Raw genomic sequence first — 24,579 nt, forward strand, 5'->3', positions numbered from 1 at the left:
CAGTTTCGCTTTCGTCGGTCCGTAACGCGTCACTTGCTGCCGGCCGCTCTTTCGCGAATCGGAGATGCAGGGGAGAGATCGCGGCGGGGACGCTGGGTCGGCGGACCGTGCCCTTCGGTGGGACGCTTCGCCGGACACGTGATCGGCGTCGCACGCCGAGAGTGAAACCGCCGCCCGGCTAACAGGGCACGCCAAGTCAAGCGGCACGCGCCGAGTGACGGCGTGCCGACGGCGGCGGCGGCTTAGCAAGGCTATCGGCTAGTGTTCGGCGTGCGGTGTTCCGGGTTCTGACAGGGAGAGCGCGGTGCCGGCCGCGGCGTCTGGAGCTGCGGTAGAGGTGCGGAAGAGGGCGGCACCAACACCACGTGTGTGTGTGTGTGTGTGTGTGTGTGTGTGTGTGTGTGTGTGTGTGTATGTGTGTGTGTGTGTGTGTGTGTGTGTGTGTGTGTGTGTGTGTGTGTGTGTGTGTGTGTGTGTGTGTGTGTGTGTGTGTGTGTGTGTGTGTGTGTGTGTGTGTGTGTGTGTGTGTGTGTGTGTGTGTGTGTGTGTGTGTGTGTGTGTGTGTGTGTGTGTGTGTGTGTGTGTGTGTGTGCCGACCGGGCCGAGCCACTTCCGCCCGCACCGAAGAAGGGGAAAAACTGAGCGGAATGCTGACGCAAGGTATGCGTCCAGCGCTCTGACAGGAGAGACGAGTGTTCAAGTAATGAACTTTCCATGCGCCATAAAAGAGAACAAAACATTATATTGATTGTGATCTGCTGATAATCGAGCATGCCGATGACAAAAGCCTGATCCTGTGGTCTGCATTGGAGTGCACTGACTGATAAATGTCGGAGGCGTTGCAGTGAGCTGTGAAAGCAATGGTGACCTGTCAATGTTAAAGACATTCCAGCGAGGGATATTTAAAACTTTTTGGGTAGTGATCAGATAACGTTAAGGAGGCAAAAACAGGAGGGTTAACAGTCAATGAGTATTGAGTGGTTTGGCTATGAACAATGTAGTACGAGGCAAAGAGGAAGCCTTCGACTTTGGAACAATCAAACATAAGCCTTACCGGATGTTACCCATTCCGCATATCCAACCTTAAAGATATTCTACCGTCTCAGGCTCTCGCCGTGAAGGAAAGGTCAGGTGCGGATTGCTTATACACCTCACCAGTGCAAAAGGCATGACCATCCCGTTCTTCAAAACGCGTTGAAGTCCTGGACAAACCAACGTCAAAGTCCCGACTCGGATCCTCTGCAAGAAAGGGTGGCGAATAGGCAGAGTATAGGCGGATGACGCCAGCGGCAATGACAGGAGTGTGGGCGTGTCCACGCTCACGATATCCCAGAGAGTGATGCAGACGAAGTCCAGTTAGGTAGTGACCGAATCATATCTCTCAATCATTAACGGCAGAGGATGTTAAGGTCACATATTCCATTGCGATGCTAAAAGTGAGAAGGGCAGCTTTGAAGCCCTGCACCGAAAAAACGGGGCTATCACGTCCCGATCGGCCTGGCGGAAACGCCGATGTCGCAGACGTGCCCGGAAAGGACCGCACGGCACACACAGCCCCCGCCCCTCCTATCTCAGGCGAGAGACGCGCGGCTGGCGCCGTTGACAGCGGTCGCCGATGCCGGCGGCGGTGTGCGGTCAGCGTCCCGGTGCCGGGGCGCCGGCGGCCGTACGTGCCGACGGCCCGTCTGACCCAGAATGCGGCGCGGCGCGGTGCGGCGCGGCGCGCCGGAGACGCCGCCGGCCGCCCAGCTGGAGAGCGCGCCCGGCAGCCGGCCGCGCCAGTGCAGCTGGAGCGGCCTGTGAGAGCGGTGCACGGCCGGCCGCCGCCGCCGCCGCCGCCGCCGTGCGCCCGTGCGTCGCTGTCGAGTGACGAGCCGAGGCGGGTCACGCCGCCGCCTCCGGCCGACGGGGCCGTCCCTGCTGCGCCGCCGTCCTGCTCGGCACGCCCGCCGCGCCAGGTAGGTGGGGAGGCGGTTCCGGCGGTTCTTGCCAGATGCGCGAGGGTTTCCGCGTGCCTGTAGATGGCACTTCGCAATGGTGATGGCGTGATGCCCTTCGATCGATCCGTGTGGCCTGCTGTAAGATAAATGGGACCTCAGCATGCTTGGTAGCTGGTGCGTCATCCCAGAGGAGTTCCCACGTGCGGGCTTCCTCTGCCTGAGCTCATCAATGGCAGCGACGCCCCACCAGAGTGTGTCCTTCCCCGCCACGAGCTCCACCTGTTCCGTGCCCCCGGCGAGGCGGGCGGGAACGATGCCATCAGAGTCAGCGAGCGACACAATCTGACGACGCGCCGGCCGGCCAGCCGGCCCGCCGTCTGCGCCGGCCGCCGGTAATGACCGTCCGCCCACAATGGCGCTCACAATCGTGATGATCGCTGTTCGGGGAGAAATCCCGCCGGCTTTCAGGGTATGCATGGCGCGGCGGGAGTCCGCCGCCCAGGAGCGGGCCGCGCTCCCGCCGCCGACGGCGTCCGTGGCACGCACACCGGAGGAGAGAGGTCGACTCTCGCACACGCGTCACGTGCCGGCCGCATCGGGATATCCGTCGGTCGAGAGGCCGGGCGCTCGTCACATTCGGGTCATCAAGCGTGACTGTGCGAGCACGCCAGCTTGGTCGTGTTCGTCGCCAGATATGAGGGCTTTACTCACATGAACGCCGGCCGCCCATTGTATGTTTCAGAGCCGCGCACTTCCGAATATGTAAATGCATCGCCTGAATGTAGATGTATAAGGTATGGAGAGAGAGAGAGGGGGGGAAGAGAGCGAGAGAGAGAGGAGAGGAGAGAGAGAGAGAGAGAGAGAGAGAGAGAGAAAGAAAGAAAGAAAGAAAGAAGAGAGAGAGAGAGGAGAGAGAGAGAGAGGAGAGAGAGAGAGAGAGAGAGAGAGAGAGAGAGAGAGAGAGAGAGAGAGAGAGATAGAGAGAGAGAGAGAGAGAGAGAGAGAGAGAGAGAGGAGAGAGAGAGAAGGGAGGGAGGGAGCGAGAGAGGGGGAGGGAGGGAGAGAGGGGGTGGGTGCTTCAATGAAAATGGCGATTTTAAAAATGCTGCGATTTGTGTAAAAACATTGACTGGCAAGTTTTTTGCATAACAGATGTTAAACATTTTGGTATACTACTTTTCACTGTCAGTTTTCATCAGCCTAGCAATCGCCTCCACGACGGGTCCCTGAACACGAAAGTACTGTTACAACCTGCACAATGACCCATACCGGCTGGCGTCTTCGAACTGGCTGTTCACCCGTTGGACCGGCGAGAGGAGGTCTGCGCCCCTGGCTCCAGACCTCACTGATTGTGTGAGACAGCGATCGAAAGGTTAAACAAATTGTGCTTCTTGCCAGAAACCGTGTGTTTGCTGCATTAGTATTTTTAGTTTATTTCAGCATCTCCACGTGCACTTTTTAACTTGACGTTTCAAGTGAAGTACCCCAATATATGCAAACTCCCATGAACTAGCAGGCACCGATTGTGATTTATCCAGTTGGCTGCCAATTCAGTTCGTAATGCGTCGTTCTCCTTCGATGGCCTGGAGTTGGACAGTGGCGACGTACCGCTATGCGTGCACCGGAAGCGCCCGGGAAGCCCGAAGTGGGCGCAATCTGCAGGGCAGAAATGCCCATACTATATCCACGCATCAGTGCAATTCATATACCCAAACGGGCAAGCTGGCATTCCTCTGGCTGCCAGCGACGGTGGCCACGCGGCTCGCGAACTGGCACGCTTGACGGCATCATTACAACAGCACCGGCGTCATCACCGACAGATCAAGCCTGGCGCCCTTTCACACGCGGCGACCAGCCGGCCGCGCCGTCTGGCTCCTGCTCAGATCATGAGGATTATCAGGAGGCACCATGTTCGGCGCCACCCTTTCACATTCGGCGACCAGCCGGCCGCGCCGTCTGGCTCCTGCTCGGATCAGGAAGATCATCAGGAGACACTGTGTCCGGCGCGACCCACGGCATCATCGGCCGGACATCCTGCGACGGTCCTGACTGATGAGGCCCGACGGGACCGGGACGTGCGCGCGGCTCTGCCGCCCCGGGCGCCGGGCCGCCTCTCGTGCCGAGCTCGCCGAGCGGCGCACAGTCGCCGCGCCCGGAGTTCAACGTCCGGGCGCGCACGGCGGCCACCCGCGCCGCCCACCCAGCCATCGGCATCTGACGGCTCCCTGGAAGACGCGTGGCTGGACTGGCGCTGCGCTTCACGTGGAAGGGTTTACTGGAACGGCGCGTGCGACCGATCCGACGCTGTATCGGGGGGATGGAGCGGCGCGTGCGACCGATCCGACGCTGTACCGGGGGGATGGAGCGGCGCGTGCGACCGATCCGACGCTGTACCGGCGGGATGGAGCGGCGCGTGCGACCGATCCGCCGCTGTACCGGCGGGATGGAGCGGCGCGTGCGACCGATCCGCCGCTGCACCGGCGGGACATGCCGAGGCGTCCGGCCCGGCGCGCTGACGCGGCATGTGGCTGGCGCCGCGCGGTGACCACGGCAGGCGCACCGGACGACGGCGAACGTCCTAATGTAGGAGTGGCAGCTTGTCCAGCGAGCGCCGGCGGCCTGTGGCTCTGGCTCTCCGACCAGGCGCAGAGACGAGGCGGATCCGTGCGCCACCACGCCCTCGGTTGGCCGTCCCCTCCCACGCGCGCCTTACCACCGACCCCCTCCAGACGTCCCTGGTCGGCGGTACTACTACATGACGTGATTCAAGGTGCGCCGTACACCTGTTGAAATCGGTTGCTTTTCCAGCGGTGTGCCAAAGTACCAGCTTGGCTACAGCAGTAGGTCGCGAAAGACTGTTTGAAGCTGATTTCCGCAGGTGGTCATGACCCTGGCTCTCTCTCTCTCTCTCTCTCTCTCTCTCTCTCTCTCTCTCTCTCTCTCTCTCTCTCTCTCTCTCTCTCTCTCTCTCTCTCTCTACGCCAAACGAGCTGATTGCTAAACAGAGTCAGCTCATGTGAATTGTTGTATTTAAGCGTCTTTCAGAAAATGCAAATATTTCAGGATCTAAGTGGATGGAAATGCTCTGTTGATCTCGACCCTGGCTGAATAGCGCATTAATCAGCCCTCCCAAGACATCCATCGTGGCCCAGCCAGGCCCTGGCGTGCCGGTGGCCTGGTACTATCCCACGACACGGCACTGCCTAGTATTTCAGATTCAAGACAGAGCCTAAACTTTGATCCTGCCAGCGATCTAGTTCAAACTCGTTAACGTAACGAGCCCGGCTACGTTTTGATACGAAAAAGGTGATTTTTATGCAAAGCGCTTAAGATAGCTCAGGCCACAGCGTCAGGTATTCGAGACCAGTTTTAGAATTCGAGACCAATTTTAAATTGATAAAAGGCGGCTTTGCTCGCTCCTCGTTGTCGTCATGCCGCGCATGTGGGTAATGAGGTTTTGGGATATGTTAGTGTGTTCCAGTCGGTACGTTCGTCAACGCCACAGAGTTTGTTTCACAGCCTGGTCTGCTCTGGATGCTGCGAACTGACATAACTCCTTTAAAACGCTTCAAAACAGGCTCTTCCATAGTTCTTGCAGGATAGCGCGCAATAACGTGTCCACATTGACCCACACGTTTGGCAATGCGGTTGTCCGTGTTTTTCCTCCGTCGGTATAAGCTAGTTTCATGCCGCTGTAAGACCTACTGGCCAAAATCTCCCGTCTTCAACCTGTGTTTCGGAAATCGGTGACTCGGCCTAAAAATTCACACCTTCTACACCACATACTGGGAGAAAAAAGTGAATTTTTTTGCAACGTTGCAGTAATACGCCACTGGGTTACACATCCCGCATGTAAATGTCTCGGCAATGCTACAGTACAACTTTAAAGAATTCCATCACTTATTGGTGACAACTCTGCGCTGATGCGATCAATAGACGCCACGACATAGGCCGGTGGTCAGAAGCATTACTGACCGGGCAGGGCAACTGAAACCGCACATTTTCCGGTTAGTTGACGTTGAGACTCACTCGGCCTGCGACACCGCTCGTAACCATGTTTTGTTATCTGAAGAGCATCGAAAATAATCAGGTACCGTCGCGTGTCCCAGATCCACGAGCAGCAAGGAAATAAAACGAGAACATCCCGTATCTTCCTAAAGTGATGGCACCTGTGAACAGCCAACGCTGTTCGCCAGAGCGTCGACCTGCAGCGTCCAGAACGCAACATGCCGCGCACGGGCTCCAGTGAGCACGGCTTGTCCCGCGGCGGTGCGCCCGCCGCCGCCGCGCCCCCGGCGTCTGCTGTCCAATTCCATTACGCGGCGGACAAGTGTGCCATCGCATCCACAACACTCCCACGGTTCTCGCAGGGAGTCCGCGTGAATCGGGCCATGAACAGACGTCTCGGACGCCAGCTGCCGCCGGCTCCGACCCGCCGGGCCACAAAAACCGCAGTGTGCAAGCTGCCGCAAACTGCGCTTTTCGGCCGGCGAGTCAAATTTAGTCCTTAGTCCACAGGTTTGTGGCTGACGATAAACGAGGCTCAAGTCGGCGGTCATCACCAGATTAGTTTTTTGGGTTTTTGCTTATTTCTTAAATGTTGCGACAGGTTTTGGATTCCAGATCCGCAGCAGTCCTTTGCATTTGACCTGATCACGGATCATAGACCTTACCTGAAGTGGAGCGATCTAAAAGCGCGTAAGCCACGCAGGGTGTAAGCCAGACAAGACGTCAGTCAGCGCGCAAGTAGTGTGTCGTTCTTAAATAGTGGGAGATGCGTGTGTGCTGAGCTGCACGGCACACGTGCATCTTTCGCAGTTTGAAAACTGCGCAAGGATTCCGAGCGAACTTACGCACGACGGCACTTCCGCGGGCTTGGATCCCACCACGGCACTTCCGCGGGCTTGGATCCCACCACGACACTTCCGCGGGCTTGGATCCCACCACGGCACTTCCGCGGGCTTGGATCCCACCACGACACTTCCGCGGGCTTGGATCCCACCACGGCACTATCCGCGGGCTTGGATCCACCACGGCACTTCCGCGGGCTTGGATCCCACCACGGCACTTCCGCGGGCTTGGATCTTGCAGCCCCGGTGCGCGAGCCACAGCCTGTTGGGTCACGGCTGCCTCAGGAGGCCGTCGGGCAGGGCAGTGGTCAGCATTGGTGGCGATCGAACGGCGCAATCTGTGTGAGGCTGCATGCGCCACTAACTTAGCCTGAACCGACGACGGACCAGCCACTGGATTTGACCAACTATCCAGTAAATGGACTACACGCCTGGCTAGTAGCAAGGCTACGAGAAGCGTATGGCTGATCGCACGGCTCCGACAAGTTTGTCTCGGTCCCAGTAACTGGAGCCTGACCAATGAGGATCACGCTACAGCCCATGACCAGCTGCTGGGCAGTTGGACTTACATGGCCTGCAGAGCATGTACCTCCATGTGGTGTCATGTGCTTCCATGTGGTTCCATATCAGACCACTTGCGCGTCCTCACTGCCTGCGTTGCGCGGAATGTGGTGTGCCTATTCAGGGAGCCGGCGGCTCTGGTGGCGGCGCAACGGCCGGGAGGAGTGTGCCGTTGTATGGCGTACCCCGCTGGCACGGCCGCCGACGCACGGTCCTGCCCGGCGCACTGTCAATTACCCCCGCTATGCACCATCTGTGTTAATTGCACCCTCACAGCATGCGTGATTGGCTGCACGGCATGCTGGTCTCAGAAAACGCCGCTCGATAATCTACGGCCCTATCAAATGCATAATGAGGACTGTCTGAGTACCAGTGATTAATTTCTTGCACCGTCTTCGCATGGGTGAATGGGTGGAGCGTGCAGGATGCACTGCGATTGGCGAGGCTGACTCACTCGTGCCAGATGCGTGGCACATATAACTCTGAACGAGAGCTATTGAGTTCCAAGAAGAACGCGCCTGAAAAAGGGGCCTGCGCCTTCAAAAGCGTGTCATTAGCAGCACGGACGCCGCTAGAAGAGGCTGTAAAAAGGGAATAAGTGTCTTTAGAACTCTGTCGGTGGGTGCATCAGTTTAATTCCTTTCCAGGAGGGTGTACTAGTACAAACAACTATTAGGGCGGATCGGAAATATACATAAATATCATCCTAATCATTCACAGATTATGTGTAAGTATGTGTGTAGGTTGAGCCGAAAGTTTACCATAAATCATACCGATTTTAATTATGCCATAAGCACAACGTTTGTGGAGTAATCGAGAACTTTCTCACTTCGGGTGTATGGTGGCTCACATCTGTCTCCGTAGCGGTACATACCCTCACATCGGTATAGGTGCAGGCATCCTGGATATGTTCAACACGTAACAGCGTGTGAATCTACGAGGCGAGTTTGCCAAAGCCTGGCTGCGAGACTATGCCCGGTCGGGCTGACGCTCACAGCTCCCACAGCTCTCTGGCTGTCGATCAGGAGGTCAGGCCTCCCAGTATTCCAGGACTATGCCCGGTCGGCCTGACGCTCACAGCTCACACAGCTCTCTGGCTGTCGATCAGGAGGTCAGGCCTCCCAGTATTCCAGGACTGTGCCCGGTCGGCCTGACGCTCACAGCTCACACAGCTCTCTGGCTGTCGATCAGGAGGTCAGGCCTCCCAGTATTCCAGGACTGTGCCCGGTCGGCCTGACGCTCACAGTTCACACAGCTCTCTGGCTGTCGATCAGGAGGTCAGGCCTCCCAGTATTCCAGGACTGTGCCCGGTCGGCCTGACGCTCACAGCTCACACAGCTCTCTGGCTGTCGATCAGGAGGTCAGGCCTACCAGTATTCCAGGACTGTGCCCGGTCGGCCTGACGCTCACAGTTCACACAGCTCTCTGGCTGTCGATCAGGAGGTCAGGCCTCCCAGTATTCCAGGACTGTGCCCGGTCGGCCTGACGCTCACAGCTCACACAGCTCCGTGGCAGCCGATCAGGTCAGACCCCCCAGCATTTCCGCACCGTCCAGCGGTGGCGCTACTGTCAGTGAGGCTTGTGGCGCTGGCCGCGTGGCTCTGGAATAGTGTATGTTACGTCAGTCATGTGTACTTTTAATGGCGACGCTAGCATCAGTCCGGTGTCTTTATCGGGTATTCTTACCAGGTATTCTTACCCGGATCTCTTACCCGAATATTTTCTCACAAACATTTTTATCAGGATATTGTTATTGCTTGAGCGAATTTTGCCCTTAGCTGCGCAAGAAACCCAGCTCATCCGAAATCCGGTCAATAAATTCGGAAGCTTGCTCGTTAAAAGCAGATACATTCATATTATCGAAACTTGCGTTCACAAGTTCCAGACACCATGCCTGAATCGTTATCAGCTCCAGACCAGTAAAGCCGGGGAATGCCTCGGAATCCCAGGCTTTTCCTTCACGTATTTATGTCCGTCCGGTATTTACACCAGTATCGGAGCGATAATCCGGCTGATAGCGAGGCGGCACTTACAAGCGTTCATTGGCCGCGCGCGTGCCCCGGTATTCAAACCGGCCAGCGGTGCACGGCCGGCCGAACAACACGGCATTCCTGACCAGCCGACACTGGTATTGGGGACGCAATTATCCACGATGCTAAGTGAGATACCTATGTAACCAGTCACGAATGGGATGTCGGTTGCCCTTGGTATGCGACGGAAATTGCGTCACAAACATGGTGCGTTCAGATTGCTTCCTCCCCAAGTATTGTGTGGACAGCGCCGTGCAAGCGTGGTCTCGCAGCTGCGAGTACAGACCCAATAAAGGATTATGAGGACTGGAAACGAGAAGCCGATGAAATGCGCAGGCCTGGAGGCGAAGAGGAAGAGTTTGGGGACAATTGCATTGAAAAAGACAGGGGTAGAGGAATAGAGAGAGAGAGAGAGAGAGAGAGAGAGAGAGAGAGAGAGAGAGAGAGAGAGAGATAGAGAGAGAGAGAGAGAGAGAGAGAGAGAGAGAGAGAGAGAGAGAGAGAGAGAGGGAAGTTGTAGAACACTGGAAAAACTCAACATGAATGTGCTTGCCGTCATCTTGGACTCTTGGACAGCCTGTCCACGCGACCTTAACTGGCTTGTTGTTTGAGTGGCGCACGCCACATGTTTGATCATCGGAGTAAAACACATGGCTAGTCGGAACTCCTAGTACCACTTGGGAGCCGTTTTTAGACAGCTCCGTTCCTCAGGGAAGAGAAAGCGGCGCGGGAACCGGCGATTACCGTCCACAATGGACAGCCGTTGTGGGTGCAGTCCAGGCAGTCGATGACCTCCGAGATGGACGGTACACTTCCTCGGGCTGCAACACCTCCCCGGAATTGGCCGGGCATGGGCCCGCCGGCACGAGCCGCTTCAGCCGGCCGGCAGAGGGAGCCCGGCCGGACGGCTGCTTGAGCGGCGGCGGGTAGCAGCGGCAGGTCACTGCTGGAACGTCACCGGGGCGAGCGGACGACCGCTGGCGCGTGGGGACTGATGACGGGCCGGCACTCGCGTGCCGGGCAGGTGTCGACAGGCGACCGTTGACAGACGGGTGTTGACAGGCGGCGGGTGACGGATGGCTGGAGCGGTCGCGTCGGAACCCCGCCGTGCGCCGCGTCGTTAGCTTCAGGTCGGGCCATGCCAGGGGCGGCCCGAGCGGCGTCGGCTTCCAATCTGGTGATGTGCAATCCTCGTCGCACTGCGGGGACGTCAGACTGCGACACAGGAGGCTAGGATGAGCCAGCCCGGCGACCGCGGCGCTCGCACTCGTCTCCTGAAATTGGAGCGGCAGCAGCCGGCGTCGTCCCAGGGATTAGCGACGCGGCGCTCGCCGTGAGTGAAGGCAATGTAATGGCACGTATCAGACTGCCCAGGAGTAGAACTGTGGGATTTGTCACGGGTGACTGGCCAGGCTGTGAAACTGCCAGCTGTTCCCATCCTGTCGCCAGACGCTGGTATCGCTGAGCTTCGCCTGAGGTTTTGAAAGTGCGCTCGAGTATTGTCTTTCTCAAGAGTAATTGTCGATATGGATGCCTCTTTCATAAAAGAACACGACCAGTGTAGCATCTGAAACCGCTACGTTCGAGATACCCACCACGCAAGTGTTCTGGCACTTGCCGAACGCACCTGTACACCGCGGTTGCTGTCGCCGCGTGTGATCTGTGGATCCGAACTCGACGCGCGGCCAACAGAAGAGTTGTTTCAGCCTCAACGTATTGAAGCCTATGATGAGTAGCCCAAATCTCACTGCGATCAGCTGATCAGCGCTCGGATCCGCATGAAGCTCGGATAGTCTGGGCTCACTGCGACGCCCGCAGTGAATGGCATCCCATCTCATCTGCAAACCCGAGTCCATCGGAACTCCGGCGGAGACTGTGAGCGGCACGCGATCCGGCGATCGGAATTCACCGCCACTCCGACGGCGGTCGTTACCGCGCACGATCTGCAGATCCCAGCTGAGCGCGGCTCCGGCAGAGGCTGTCACCACGGCTGATGTGCAGGCCAGTGCTCTCCGCCGCCCCGCCGCCCCGGACCGGCCTGTGGCGCGGCGTGACGACCTGCGACGCGGCGGCCTCTGCGCCCGCTTTGGCAGCCGTTTAGTCAACTGACCGCACATCCGGTGGGCGGCCGGGCGGTCAGGCTCGTAGGACGATGTCGGCGGGTGCGGTCGGCCGGCCCAACCCGCTGACCGTGCCGCCACGGCCGCCCTGCTCCGACCGTCAGCGACTCGCGAGGAGGCGGCGCCCGAAACGGGGCTTATCAACTCACGACGCGGTCTTGAACGCTTGTCTGCTGGCGGGAGATCTGGGCGATCACTGGACGGCGAAAGCCCAATGAGGGGATGACTGGCGGTCTTCAGTGTGCGCAGCATGCACCAAAGCAAGCTTCGTGACACGAGGCGTGTAGCGCTTAGTCATGGCCGTGAATGATGACTCTAAGCTCCGGTAGGACACACTTCAAATAATTGTAGTCTAAACTTGAAGCGCCTGCTATTATCATGGAATTTTGGAGGTGAAGATCACTGGGTTCGGTGCTAATAATTAGCTGACTAAAAACATGACTTAAGACTCTTCATCATAGTTAACCTTCTCAACCCATCAGTGGCATGGGGTCTACTTTGATGGAGTGTATTCGTGACTGCCGTTTTAGCGTCAGTCGTGGACAGTAGGAACAGCCCCAAAATTGGTGGGTAAAAATCACTCGTAAAGACGGTTGTTGCCATGCGTCATCAAAGGGCTAATGTCAGATTTTCACCAAAAGTGGGTGGACCTAAAACCATCCACTCCCACTCACTTTCTCCCCCACCCTTCATATAACTTACGCTCAGGGCCTGTGCGTGCTCTGTCAGGCCATGCCCGTGTGGGTTCGCCTTTGTAGACATCTGCACCCAGCCACCATCGCGAAGTCGACAGCATGTCCCCGCGTGGCGCACATTTCATTCATCGTCCACGCACCAACATGTGCTCAGTCTGCGGCGTTGATCCAGCACCAGGACCGCCCTAAGCCCGGAGACCTCAGCTCGCTCACGGCACGTATCCCGTCCGGCTGCCGGGCGGCCCTCCGCCCAGGCGGAGCCGGCGCCCCGCTGCTCAACCGCCGGATGCGGCCGTCATCCGGTCCCACGGTACCTGCGCTGCCGGCGACGCCACACACACACACACACAGACACAAACGCCATGGCCCCGGGCGCTTGCAATTACGTCTGGCCGCAGTTACACCGAATCGAGTCCGGCGGCAAGCCGGTAAAAGATCGGGCCCCGTCCACGCCACCATTACGAGCCGGTGGGTGTACGCGACGGTTTCCGCATTCACGAAATCTAACGGGCTGGCCGCCCAATTAGGTGGCGGCGTCCACCAACAATGGCAGCCGATGCGTCGCCGAGCCGCGCAAAGTAGGCTGAGCTCATTTCGCTGGTGCGCGGAGTGGCTGGTGGGCCGGCGCTGACGCATCAGGGGCGCAGCGGACAACAAAGCGTGCCGGCGTCGGTATCTGGAGCGATGCCCGCGACCCCCACCGGCACCCCGCGTCCGATCGGACAGCGCTGTAACGCTTGGAAAGTTTGCCCCGCTTACCGCGGTCAAAAAGGTTCACGCGGTGAACGATGGGGGGCTATTCGTGACGCGGGAACACTGTTTATGTGGCCTGCTTAAGAAGCCGAACTCCTGCAGCATGTGAGGATAGCATTGATTCATCACAGGTCACATGGATAACGCCTAGAGCCTATACATGATAAGGGTGTTGGCGAGTTTGAATTTGGTATGTGCTACTCTATGTTCTTTACTCGGATTAATGAAACTGGCCTCTATGCCCAGTACGTGATTGATGGGGAGCTTGTTCGTATGACGTCAGATGACCGGGCCCACTCTCCACGTGACGTCAAATGACTGAAAACTATGTCCATGTGACGTTTTATGTGTGAGCCATCTGCCCATGTGGCTGGGCGACTGGGACACCTGCCCAAGTGACGTCAAACGACAGACGCATCTGGTTATGTGACGTCATATGACTGGGACCTTTGCCCGCGTGAATTCAGGCGGCTGGGACATCTGCCCACGTCACAGGGCAGCTGACTGAATGACTGACTGATGAGCGCCTGACTGACGGCCGGTGGATGACGGATGCCCCCCCCCCCTCGGTGACGTCAGGCGGCGCGGCTGGAATGCAGGCGTCCGAGCGCCGCTCCATTCACACGTCGACGTCGGGTCAAAAGCCTGGCAACGGGGCTCAGTATGCCGCGCTGTGATTACGGCAGGCAGGGCCGTTATGGATGGCGCGGCGGCGGCGGCGGCGCGGCGCGGCGGTGCACCTCTGCCCCACCTGGGCACCGGCGGGAAGAGATCGGCCGCTCGTGATACCACCGAGATGGGGCCGATAAGCGGGAAGCGATGAAAACAGGAGAGAAATGGTCGGTGTCACGGAACATTCTACTTTCGGCCGCCGCTCCGGAGAACGCCTGCCCATCGGCATCAAATCCCATGCTGTAACCAGCTGGCGCTTTTTGTGCCGCTTCTTCAGCTGAGCCGCATCAAATAAGCGGGCACAGATGGCGGGCAGAGAGCCGAGCGAGCATCAGGATCAAACCGCGCTGGTGCTGGAGATCATTGTTTCATTGTGTGCCCGATGATAGCAAGACACAGCGCCGAGGAAATACCATCCGTCTCGGCTAGATCATACGGCATGGCGGTCACGCGGATAAGGCTTACATTGCGTCGTTCGCACTGAGGAAGAGCGCTGAGCTCCGCCTAAGCTTGCAAGGCTGGGCTTTTTGTGCCCGGATATGCGGCCAGCGGTGCCCAGGGTGCGAGGCCGAAACAAACGGGGCCGCGAGCTGCGCTGGAAATGTGAAAGCGGAAGGCAAGGTGGAAGTAAAAGGCCCATGTCATATACGTGACGAAGTCATTTCTATCACCGACTAGTTCCGCAGTATCCCTCACCTGTATTTTGTAACTTCCATGATTTTTACCGGAATTGCGGTGTTAACCACATATTCATCAAGAGACACCTGGAAGGACAAAAGTGTACGAACACTTGCACCTTCTACTGGGCAGCTGCTCGAGCACCTTAGCGAGTAATGGCCTGAGCCGATACGGCTGACATTGTAACGAGCTCAAATTACTTGCGGTTACAATTATGCCCAGCATGATCACTTACATAGACAATGCGCGTTCACTCTCGTACTGCTACCGAACAGTGAGCACGGCTGGTGAGAACTTGCAACGCGACTGGCGAGGTGTGCTGTTGCAGCCGGTGTCCTCGCCCGGCGGCAGACCGGGGAGGTGCGTCAGGTCAGCCCACCACACGGCGCCGTGACGCCGTGCTGTACTCAGCAGCAGCCGTTGGGACCCCCTCCTAGCCGTTAGGCCCTGGCTGCCGCTCGAGTGAAGAACAAGTAGCAGGTTCTGCTTTCCAGAGGAAGTCGTAAATTACACAGCGGCCGGGCCCACAAACCACCCGACACCTAAACCGTACAATCAGTAATTACCCTGGCTCGTCGCCGTAAAGACTCTTGCTCCGTTTGAGAAATGGTAATGACTCGACGGGGCGGCGCCGCGATGTCAGACGGTGACAGCGTATTATGCTCGTTGACATTGTGAACGAGACTGTAAGGTGGTGCCAGAGGCGAGAAGGCGGCCGAGCGACTAAACTGGTGGGCTAATAGGACCATGTCTGCCAACACCCGGTCTTCGTTCGGGGGTGTCCCATCGCGGCTTTTCAAACGCCACCTAAGGGAACCGATAGCCCCTGTGATCAGTGCTGTCACCTCAAGCCACTGCGACGGTCTCATCAGTCTTTAGAAACCTCAGATCGCAGGGTCTCGGCTGGAGCCGATCCCCTACCTCTGGAGTCCCCGTGTCTCCCCATCCCCCACTCCGACTGGGGGCGGCAGTCCCCTGTCTCTGGAGCTGGTGAGTCACACCGTCACCCAGTCTGGCGCGCGACGCAGGGCGCCCGCCAAGCCTCACCGCTGCCGGCCACGGTATCCGCCCCCGAACAACGACAGCAGGTCAGGCGACGATCTGTCGAGGTCCGCCGCGGACACAAGTGGGCTGCGTTCCGGTTCGCGCGCTCTGGCCGCTCGGCCGCGCAGCTGTCCAGCGGCTGCAGCAGCTCCGGCACGCGCGCTCTGGCCGCTCGGCTGCGCAGCTGCCCAGCGGCTGCAGCCGCTCCGGCACGCGCGCTCTGGCCGCTCGGCTGCACAGCTGTCCAGCGGCCGCAGCAGCTCCGGCACGCGCGCTCTGGCCGCTCGGCTGCGCAGCTGCCCAGCGGCTGCAGCCGCTCCGGCACGCGCGCTCTGGCCGCTCGGCTGCACAGCTGTCCAGCGGCCGCAGCAGCTCCGGCACGCGCGCTCTGGCCGCTCGGCTGCGCAGCTGTCCAGCGGCTGCAGCAGCTCCGGCATGCGCGCTCTGGCCGCTCGGCTGCACAGCTGTCCAGTGGCCGCAGCAGCTCCGGCACGCGCGCTCTGGTCGCTCGGCTGCGCAGCTGCCCAGTGGCTGCAGCAGCTCCGGCACGCATCGTCGCTGGCTGAGTCACTCCCTGGACAGAGTGGCAGCCCCAGCAAACGCGGCGGCCCGTTTGGTCACGGCCGTGTGGTATGGCTCCAGCAGCTTGGGGCCATTGTTACTCAGAACGCAGTTTCACAAATGCGCTAGCCCCTGAGTCCTGTGCCAGCCCTGGGCGGAACAGTTTCGTCGCAAATGCGCCATTGTTCGGCACCTGCAGCAGCTTGGGTCCGGTTGCGCAGCTGTCCGGGAGTTACCGCAGGCAGGCTGCAGTCGCGGCGTAACGCCCAGCCGACGAGAGCTAGCACCCGCCCGCGCGACGTTCATTGAGCGATGCTGATCTCTCGTAAGATCCGGCCCACTCGTCCACCGGCCCATTCAGCTTCCGGGAGAAGCACCGGCTCGCCGAGGATACCGAGGATGGGAAGCCCCTCGAAGCACTCCAGAGCCACTTGTCTGTCAGCACCACGTCCGATTATCTCCGGCGGTAAAGTGCAGTGTCATGTAGAGCTAGCCGGGGACGTTGTCCGTTATGAGGGTACCCTATGGCCCTGTCGGGGCGGCAGTTTTCTGCCCTGCTCACGTCCTCTTTACGGGCAAAAACCAGCGCCTCCCGATCTCCAGGTCCGGTGCTCCCCCCCCCCCCCCCTTCCGACAGACTTTGTCGTCGTTACTGGTGCGGCCAGCCGGTCGGGGAAACCGTGACGGCCCGTGCGCACCTGTTCCGCCGCATCGCAAAGCTGACGCCTGCGGAGCAGCCGGGCACCGATCGGCGCCGGCCGGCGCGGCTGCGGCGGCGGCGGCCGCGACCCCAGGAGTCGTTGACCCGGCCGGTCGGCGCCGGCTGACCTCTGACCCCGCCAGCGCCGGCGGTCGCGCGCCCGCGCCGCCCTGGCCTGCCTCCAGCCCGCCGAGCCACGCGCTGACGCCGACGCGCGATTGTGTGCCGACAGATCGCCGATAGCCGGCCTGGTTCGCGAGCCGCCGCCATGGGAAACCACCACTCGCAGACGGTGGAGCTCAACCCCACGTGGTCGCACTCGTTCCCAAGAGAGAGGGAGAAGAAACTGCTCAAGTACGGCGCCATCCAGGACTCGGCACCCGCCCGAAAAGTGAGTACAAACGACGGGGTGAAAACGGGGCGGAACGGCCGGACGCGGACGGCCGGCAGGCCATGCAGACCAGCCGGCCAGAACTGCCAGCTCTCCCCCGCCCGCGGCGCCCTGGGAACCAGCCCCGCCGAAATGGCCACACACATCAGCCACCCAGCCTGTTTTCTCGGACCTGGCGCGCCCACTGCTAATCGAAGCTGGTGGCGGGAAATTTCTTTTTGTCCAATTGGGGGTCTGGCACAAAAGGTAGGCGGCCAGTGGCGACGAAATTGGTCAAGGTGCCTGTTATAAGCGGGTAAAGCAGGTCGGAGAAAGGCAGAGTGAGGGAAGGACAGCCATGCTGCCACCGGTTGGTGAGACCAACCATATGACATGCGTCACCCGCACTACGTTTTAAAGCCGTCTGGGATACTGCCTGAGTCATGCTGTCCACCAACTAACATTAGGCATGCGTTGACTCAATATTTATTCATGAGAATTGTCACCTAACTATCCTACGCGTTAGGCCATTATACTAAATGATCATGTGGGTGCCTGCCAAGCGCGAGGTACGTCACCACCAGTGCGGGCCGGACGATCCGCACGCTCCTCTCTGTCCGAATCGGTGTTGCGGCTGGTCTGTTGTCAGCTGTTGTCAGCTGTTGTCAGGTAGTCTGGCGTTCGTGACGTCAGCTGTCATGTCTGGGCCCGTCAGCTGGGTTCGGTCATCGTCAGCTGAGCAGTTCGGTCGTCAGCTGAGCTCGGACTGTCGGGCGGTCTTCAGTCCTGCCTGTGTTAGCTGCCGGTGAGCTGACGCGGTCGGCCGCGTTACCATCTACAGCACCAGCACAGAGGGTGTACTACGCCGACAGTTCCTGTAGAGACTATCTGCAGGTGCTACCAGAGGGGGTCCCTGGCCAGAGATGCTCTGTGCCCGCTCCGTGTGTGTTGCTGTGCGACTTGGCTCGGCCGACCACGCGGCAGGTACTGCCGGAGAGGATCCCTAGTCAGCGATGCTGTGCCCCTGCTGTGTGTGTTGCTACGTGACCTGGCCCGGCCGACCACGCGGCAGGTGCTGCCGGAGAGGGTCCCCGGTCAGCGATGCTGTGCCCCTGCCGTGTGTGTTGCTCTGTGGCCTGACTCGGCCGACCACGCGGCAGGTGCTGCCGGAGAGGGTCCCCGGTCAGCGATGCTGTGCCCCTGCTGTGTGTGTTGCTACGTGACCTGACTCGGCCGACCACGCGGCAGGTGCTGCCGGAGAGGTCCCCTGTCAGCGATGCTGTGCCCCTGCCGTGTGTGTGTTGCTGTGGCCTGACTCGGCCGACCACGCGGCAGGTGCTGCCGGAGAGGGTCCCCGGTCAGCGATGCTGTGCCCCTGCCGTGTGTGTTGCTCTGTGGCCTGACTCGGCCGACCACGCGGCAGGTACTGCCGGAGAGGGTCCCCGGTCAGCGATGCTGTGCCCCTGCTGTGTGTGTTGCTCGTGTGGACCGGCCGACCACGCGGCAGGTACTGCCGGAGAGGGTCCCCGGTCAGCGATGCTGTGCCCCTGCTGTGTGTGTTGCTACGTGACCTGACTCGGCCGACCACGCGGCAGGTGCTGCCGGAGAGGGTCCCCGGTCAGCGATGCTGTGCCCCTGCTGTGTGTGTTGCTACGTGACCTGACTCGGCCGACCACGCGGCAGGTGCTGCCGGAGAGGGTCCCCGGCCAGAAGCTGCGCCTCACCTCCAATGGCAACATTCTGCAGCAAGGTGGCACCATCAGCGGCCGCCGACTGGCCGCGGCCCACAGCTTCAGCCCGCTGCCTGACTGTCAGCAGCCCCGGTAAGGCCCGACCCGGCCGCCGGCCGCCGGCCGCCGGCCCTCTCCGTGTACCCCCTGGAATAGCTGCGGGGAAGATTAATGACGCCCTCTAATTATTACACGATGGACATCGGCTGGGATATAGTTGCGCCACGCAAAACACGAATCGGCTCACGGGTGGCTTCCTTGGCCAAATATGAGGTGATCGTTTACCTCCTTCCTCCAATTACACGCATACGTCAGCCATGATGTCTGCAATCATGACCCCTGCCAGTCCAAACACACTCTGTCATGTCAGATCCATCCCACCACCGTCACTGCCAGATCCGCCCCTATGCCTCCCCCGTGACATCTATTCCTCCGCATCCATCGCCCATCAAGTCTCTCTTGCCCCTCCCCCCCCCCCCTTAGGAGCCCCTGCCGACACCAGCACCCCGCACACCGAGTACAGCAGCGCTGCCTGGCCACGTCTCAGCACGTCCCGTGCTCCGCCTCGGCGGCGGCGGCCACATAAACCGACACGCTGTGCGGCCGGCGCTGCCTAAAGCGCGGCCGGCGAGGAATGCCGCTTTCCCCAGCCGCCGCGGCGCCTCCGGCCCGTACAAACATCTCAGCCGGCTCGCCACGCACGTCGGCGCCGCGCCGCCCGAGATGCACGGTGAAAATACGACCGCGCGCTGCATACCGCGTCGCGCGGCCCAGTAGGTCGCGGGGAAAGTGCGCCACGGCGCGCGCTGATTATTTACGCCGCGGTGCGATTAATCGGTGTGCCGGACGGCGGCACGATGCAGCTGGTCGCCGGAGCAAGGAGATCGCTCTCCAAGCTGGGGGGGGGGGGGGGGGGGGCTGAGCTAGGCCGAGCCTGCAGCTGGGGAGACTCACAACGAGCCAGACCCAGAGCCGTCCTGGAGGCTGTGGCGTGAGGTGGTGCGAGGCTTACGGTCTCTGCCTCCACAACCGCGGTCAGATCCACCCAGCCGGGTCCGAAACCGCGGTAAAATCCACCCGGCCGGCTCCACAGTCGCGGTCAGATGCGTCCAGAAGGCTCCAAAGCAGGTGTCAGGTTCGGCTGCAGGCTATGTCTGCAGGAGCTGACGACAGTGTCCGTCGCCTCCGTGGTCGGCCACCTCGGCGCTGACTCACGCTCCACACACCGTGAGACATCCAGCGTCCGACGCGGCAGCCCGACCGCGCGGCTTTGACGCCCATTTATGACGGTCGGCAGGTCTTCGTCCTTTAGGCCAGAAGCTAGGTTTATTATCTGAAATGACAGCTGACACGTCTTCATCCTTCAGCTTAAAAGCTGGCCACGTTATGTGAAGTGTAACTTAAAGTAAAACGTGCGCACGCAGTAATAATTACGGGCCAAGCCTGCCCACGAAACATGCTCATGAAAGGACAACCGTCATGAAGCGTCCCGTCGCCGCCCAATACGTCCTCCTGACGGTCGAACCGCGACCGTCAGCTGTACCCCTCACAGCCGCTGACAGGGCCTGACTGGCCTGCTGGTCCCTGTGAGAGGTGCGACCAGGCGTCGTGACAGGCTGACGGCGCGTGACGGCCCGTCAAAGCCGCCATAACAGGCGGCGCGCCGGGCGGCCGGGCTCGTGACGGGGCCGTGACACGGCCGGCGGCGCCGTGACACGGCCGGCCGCCGCCGGCGGCGGCCGTGTCACCTCTGTGGGAGCGCGTGCGACCGCCGTTTGCCGCCGCCGACACACGTGAGACGCTCGTTGCGGCGGCTCCTGCGGCGCGCGGCGCTCCGTTGGGCGACGAAAAACGGCGCAGCAGCCCGCAGCACGGCGTGTCACGGTCAGGCAGCGAAGGCGCCACGGTCAGGCAGCGAAGGCTATGTGGTCTCAGCTGGGTGGCTGTGAAAGATGCCGGAGCCTCGGATATCTAACTGTGAACTATATTAGAGACAAGTCTGGCTTTTTGACCAAGGACATCATATTTTTCACGAGGCGTTTTACGGAACACAACGGTGGTAGACGATTTCAGACAAAAGGTGAGCGAGACAAAAAACTGTAGACGTTTTTTTAGAGAATGTGGACAGTCGACGGTTTCGAACAGTTAGCGGACCGTCTGTGTCCGGTCCGTAGACATAAGATATTAGCACCCATTCTAACTATGTGACGGTGCGTTGCCTAAAACCAAGAGGCACGTGACTGTCCCTAAATGGAGCTGGGCTGACAAAAATGCTGCTCTTCATTTGATCTGACTCGATGCTTATGACTGGCAGTTGCCACTCTCCGCTGTCGGGGGCGCAAGTCAGGTCTGTGTCTCGCCGTCAAAAACTGATATGATGCGGGCGGCGCCGTAGCTTCGAGACAGAGAACGGCTCTGGAGCTTAAGCTCCGTAACATCCGCGGGATATCCCGGAGTTAGTGGGCTAGAATTATTCAGGGCGACATCAGGGGTCAAGGGTCTGCGTCTCGTCTCGCACGAACTTCGCGAGATCACGAGAGTGACTCCTGATCCTCCCACGACTGACTTCCCAGCCACACGCCCACCAGTGAATGTGAGCCCGTGGGCCAGGCAGCGGCACCAGCTCCCGACCATGGCCCCATCTGCGGGGCTTTAAGCGGGCAGCCACAGCGGCGCCGCTGGCAGGCCGCGCTCCCAGCGGCGGGTTCGTGGACTGCCGACCGCAGAGCCTCGCAGGCGCGCTCCCATCGGCAGGCTGGCGCTCCGCTGGCGACTCGGGCTCGGGGCAGCGCCACAATCCAGGCCAGCGAAGTCGGCCGCCGCTCAGGCCGGCCGACGGCTCCGGACGAGTCGGCCGGCCGGCGTCGGCCGCCGTCGACAGCTCGTTCCCACGGCACGCGCGCGCCGGCCTCTCTCCGGCGACACGTGCGGCGCAGACGGCTCGGCCGCCGCCGCAGATGACACCGCACGTGACCGGCGGACGTGCGTCCAGCGTCGCCCTCCTTGCGCGAGCGAACGACGTGAGACGTGATGGGCCGCCACGCGAAATTCTCCTCCCAGAGAAACTTCACTATGAACGTCCGTAAAAGAAACCTTGCATGGAAAACTCCACAGAATGGGAGTTTGACTCTGAGTTGAGTTTGAAACTCCACAGAACGAGAGAAAACTCCACAGAATGAAAAGCCGTAGTCGTGTTGCCAATTCAGATGGCAATGAGGAATTCCAGGGAAGCGACAATATATTGGGGGCGTTTGGTAGAGCTATTTGCACCATTTCAACATTTCATAACGTCAAATGTCATTATTCAGTCGTATTGATACTTAAGCATGGTGAGCACTGCAGCCAACCCTACCGCACATGTCATCACAGCGGAACTTTACCAGCAGGCGGCTCTCCACAGGTCCCTGCAGCCGGGCATGGGGGACGGCAGCGAGGAGCCGTCGGTCGCGCCCGACCCCCACCTCCAGAAGGGTTACGACAGCGAGCCGGACCTGCGCGAGTCGGCCGCCGAGTCGGACAGCCACCAGCCAGACCACCAGGCGCGCACGCTGGCGCGCGACACTGGCGCCAAGACGCGCGCGCGCTCGCGCAAGAAGAGCCGCGCACCGCCGCCGCCGCCGCTGGAGTCGCAGCTGCCGCCGCCGCCGGACATGCCGCCGCCGCCCGTTCCCACCGCCAGCCAGCCGGAGCAGGGCGAGCGGCCACGGAAGCGGCTTTTCAAGCGGCACGCCGAGGGTCGCGAGGGTCGCCGGCGCCCGGGCGTGCGCTCGCCCAACTTTAATCGCGCGCTCTCCGAGGAGCGCTGGGTGCCGGCGCAGGCGGAGGCCGAGCAGCGGCAGGCGCGCGCGCGCAGCATCGACTGCATCCGGGCCCAGGCGCTGGCCAGCGAGCAGGACGAGCAGACGGTCAGCTGCTCGAGCCTACCGCGACCGCGCGGCACGCAGCGCAGCTCTGCGGAGCTGGAGCGGCAGCCGGTGGCCGGCCAGGCCGGTCTGCGGGGCACCGGCGGCCGTAGCAGCAGCGAGGGGGCGCTGCAGTCGGCCGCCGGCCGCGCGCACGGCGTCACCCTCCAGCAGGCGGTCAGCACCGAGGACCACAGGATCACCATCACCATCAGCTCCGGCTCCAGCGAGGGCGGCAGCAACCAGAAGGACGGCAAGCGCAACATGTTCTACTTCGGCATGGAGCCATCCGGTGAGAAGCGCAGCGACGGCGACGGCAAGACCTCGGCACTCGCCAAGGTCAAGCGCAACGAGCATGTGTCGATCAACGGCTCCAGCGTGAGCTACCGCAAGCGCACGGCGAGCACCGGCCGCGCCAAGAGTCACAGCTCCGGCGACAGCTCCGAGTCGGCGGTGCGGCCGGAGCCGCGGCCGGCCGCCGGCGTAGCGCGCATCCCGTCGCGCAAGCTGGCGGACTTTGTCAGCAGCCTGGAGCGTAGCCGCAAGAAGCTGCTCTCGGCCAGCCGCGACGAGATCCTCACCAACTCGTCGGCGCTCAGCTGCAAGTCGCAGCAGTCGAGCGTGTTCGACCTGGAGCTTGACGTGGGCACGGACGAGTCCATCTCGATGCATCTGCGGCCGACGCTGCCGCGCAAGCAGCTGGAGATCCCCCGCTTCTCGCCACTGTCCGCCTGGCGCAGCCTGACGCTGGAGCAGGCGGCCGCGCGGCCGTGGCGCGGCGCCGGCGATGCGGCCAGTGACGCCAGCGACGCGCCGGCACCGCAGACGGAGCCCGAGCCGGCGGTGCTTCGCCGGCGCCGACCCATCACCAAGTCGGCCGACTCGGGTATCTCTGGCGACGCCAGTAGCCCGCCGCCGCCGGCCGTCGACGCCGGCGAGCCGCCGCTGGCCGCGTCGTCACCGGCGCCGGCGCGTGCCTCCGGCTGGGTGCCCGCTCAGGACCTGGACATCAGCAGCGGCGGCGAGGAGGGCGTCGGGGCGCTGAAGCCGGGCCAGGCCGTGCCGTTCACGCCGCCGCAGCTCATGTCGCGTGGCGACATGTTCCAGGCGGCGGAGCGCGAGGACGGCGCGCGCCCGGCCAAGAGCCGGCGCGGAGAGCGCGGCCTCTCGCCGCACACCTACAACAGCCTGCGCCAGATGAAGCGCTCCGTGTCCACGGCCATCAACGCGCTGCGCCGCTCGCCCGCCCACTCCATCGACGAGAACTGGCTGTTGAGTCGCAGCGTCCCGAGCTCGCTCAACGGCGGCGACGACGAGCCGGCGCCGCGGCCCAGCGAGGTGCGCTCGGACGGCGGCGGCGCCGGCCGACACGTGCTCTACCTGCCGCAGTACCACTCGCTGAAGGCGGAGCGCAGCCGCCCACGCTCGCCCACCGGCTCCAAGACGAGCCTGGCTGGCCTGAGCGGGCGCGGTGGAGAGCGGAACGAGCGGCGAAACGAGCGGCGTGACGAGCGGGACGAGCGGCGCGACGAGCGGCGAGACGGACGGGATGAGCGACGCGACGATTGGCGAGATGATCGGAACGAACGGCGAGACGAGCGGGACGAGCGGCGAGACGAGCGACGCGACGAGCGGGATGAGCGGCGCGACGAGCGGCGCGCCACGCCCGAGAAGCCGCCACGCAACTCGCTCGCCAACGGCAAGAAGAAGTTCTCGTACCAGAGCACGGTGCGGATGATCGAGAAGAAGAAGCTGGAGGCGCGCCTCAGCCGGCAGGCCGAGGAGGAGGAGCAGCAGCGGCTCCGGGAGCTGCATCTCCTCCAGCAGGTGGAGCAGCAGTTCCAGCGGAAGCGCGCCAGGGAGCACGCCGAGCTGCAGCGCAGTCAGCTGCTGGCGCAGGAGGACGAGCAGCGCTGGCCGCGCGCCCGGCCGCTGCTGGACGGCGCGCCGCCGATGTCGCTGCAGGTGACGGC

General features: G+C 61.3%; 1 protein-coding gene across 1 annotated transcript; it reads left to right on the forward strand.

Moving 5' to 3' along the window:
• Positions 1-1,919: 1,919 nt before the first annotated feature.
• On the forward strand, positions 1,920-24,532 carry LOC119111353 (uncharacterized; the record flags this gene model as incomplete). Its single annotated transcript, XM_037235169.1, has 6 exons — positions 1,920-1,958; positions 16,837-16,995; positions 18,658-18,797; positions 22,105-22,264; positions 22,340-23,392; positions 23,606-24,532. Coding segments are annotated over exons 2-6 (2,403 nt in total), but the record flags the coding sequence as incomplete, so codon positions are not given.
• Positions 24,533-24,579: the final 47 nt, after the last annotated feature.

This window comes from Pollicipes pollicipes, unplaced genomic scaffold, assembly GCF_011947565.3.
Source record: "Pollicipes pollicipes isolate AB1234 unplaced genomic scaffold, Ppol_2.1 Scaffold_7261;HRSCAF=8764_pilon_pilon_pilon, whole genome shotgun sequence".
Classification (NCBI taxonomy): Eukaryota; Metazoa; Arthropoda; class Thecostraca; order Pollicipedomorpha; family Pollicipedidae; genus Pollicipes; species Pollicipes pollicipes.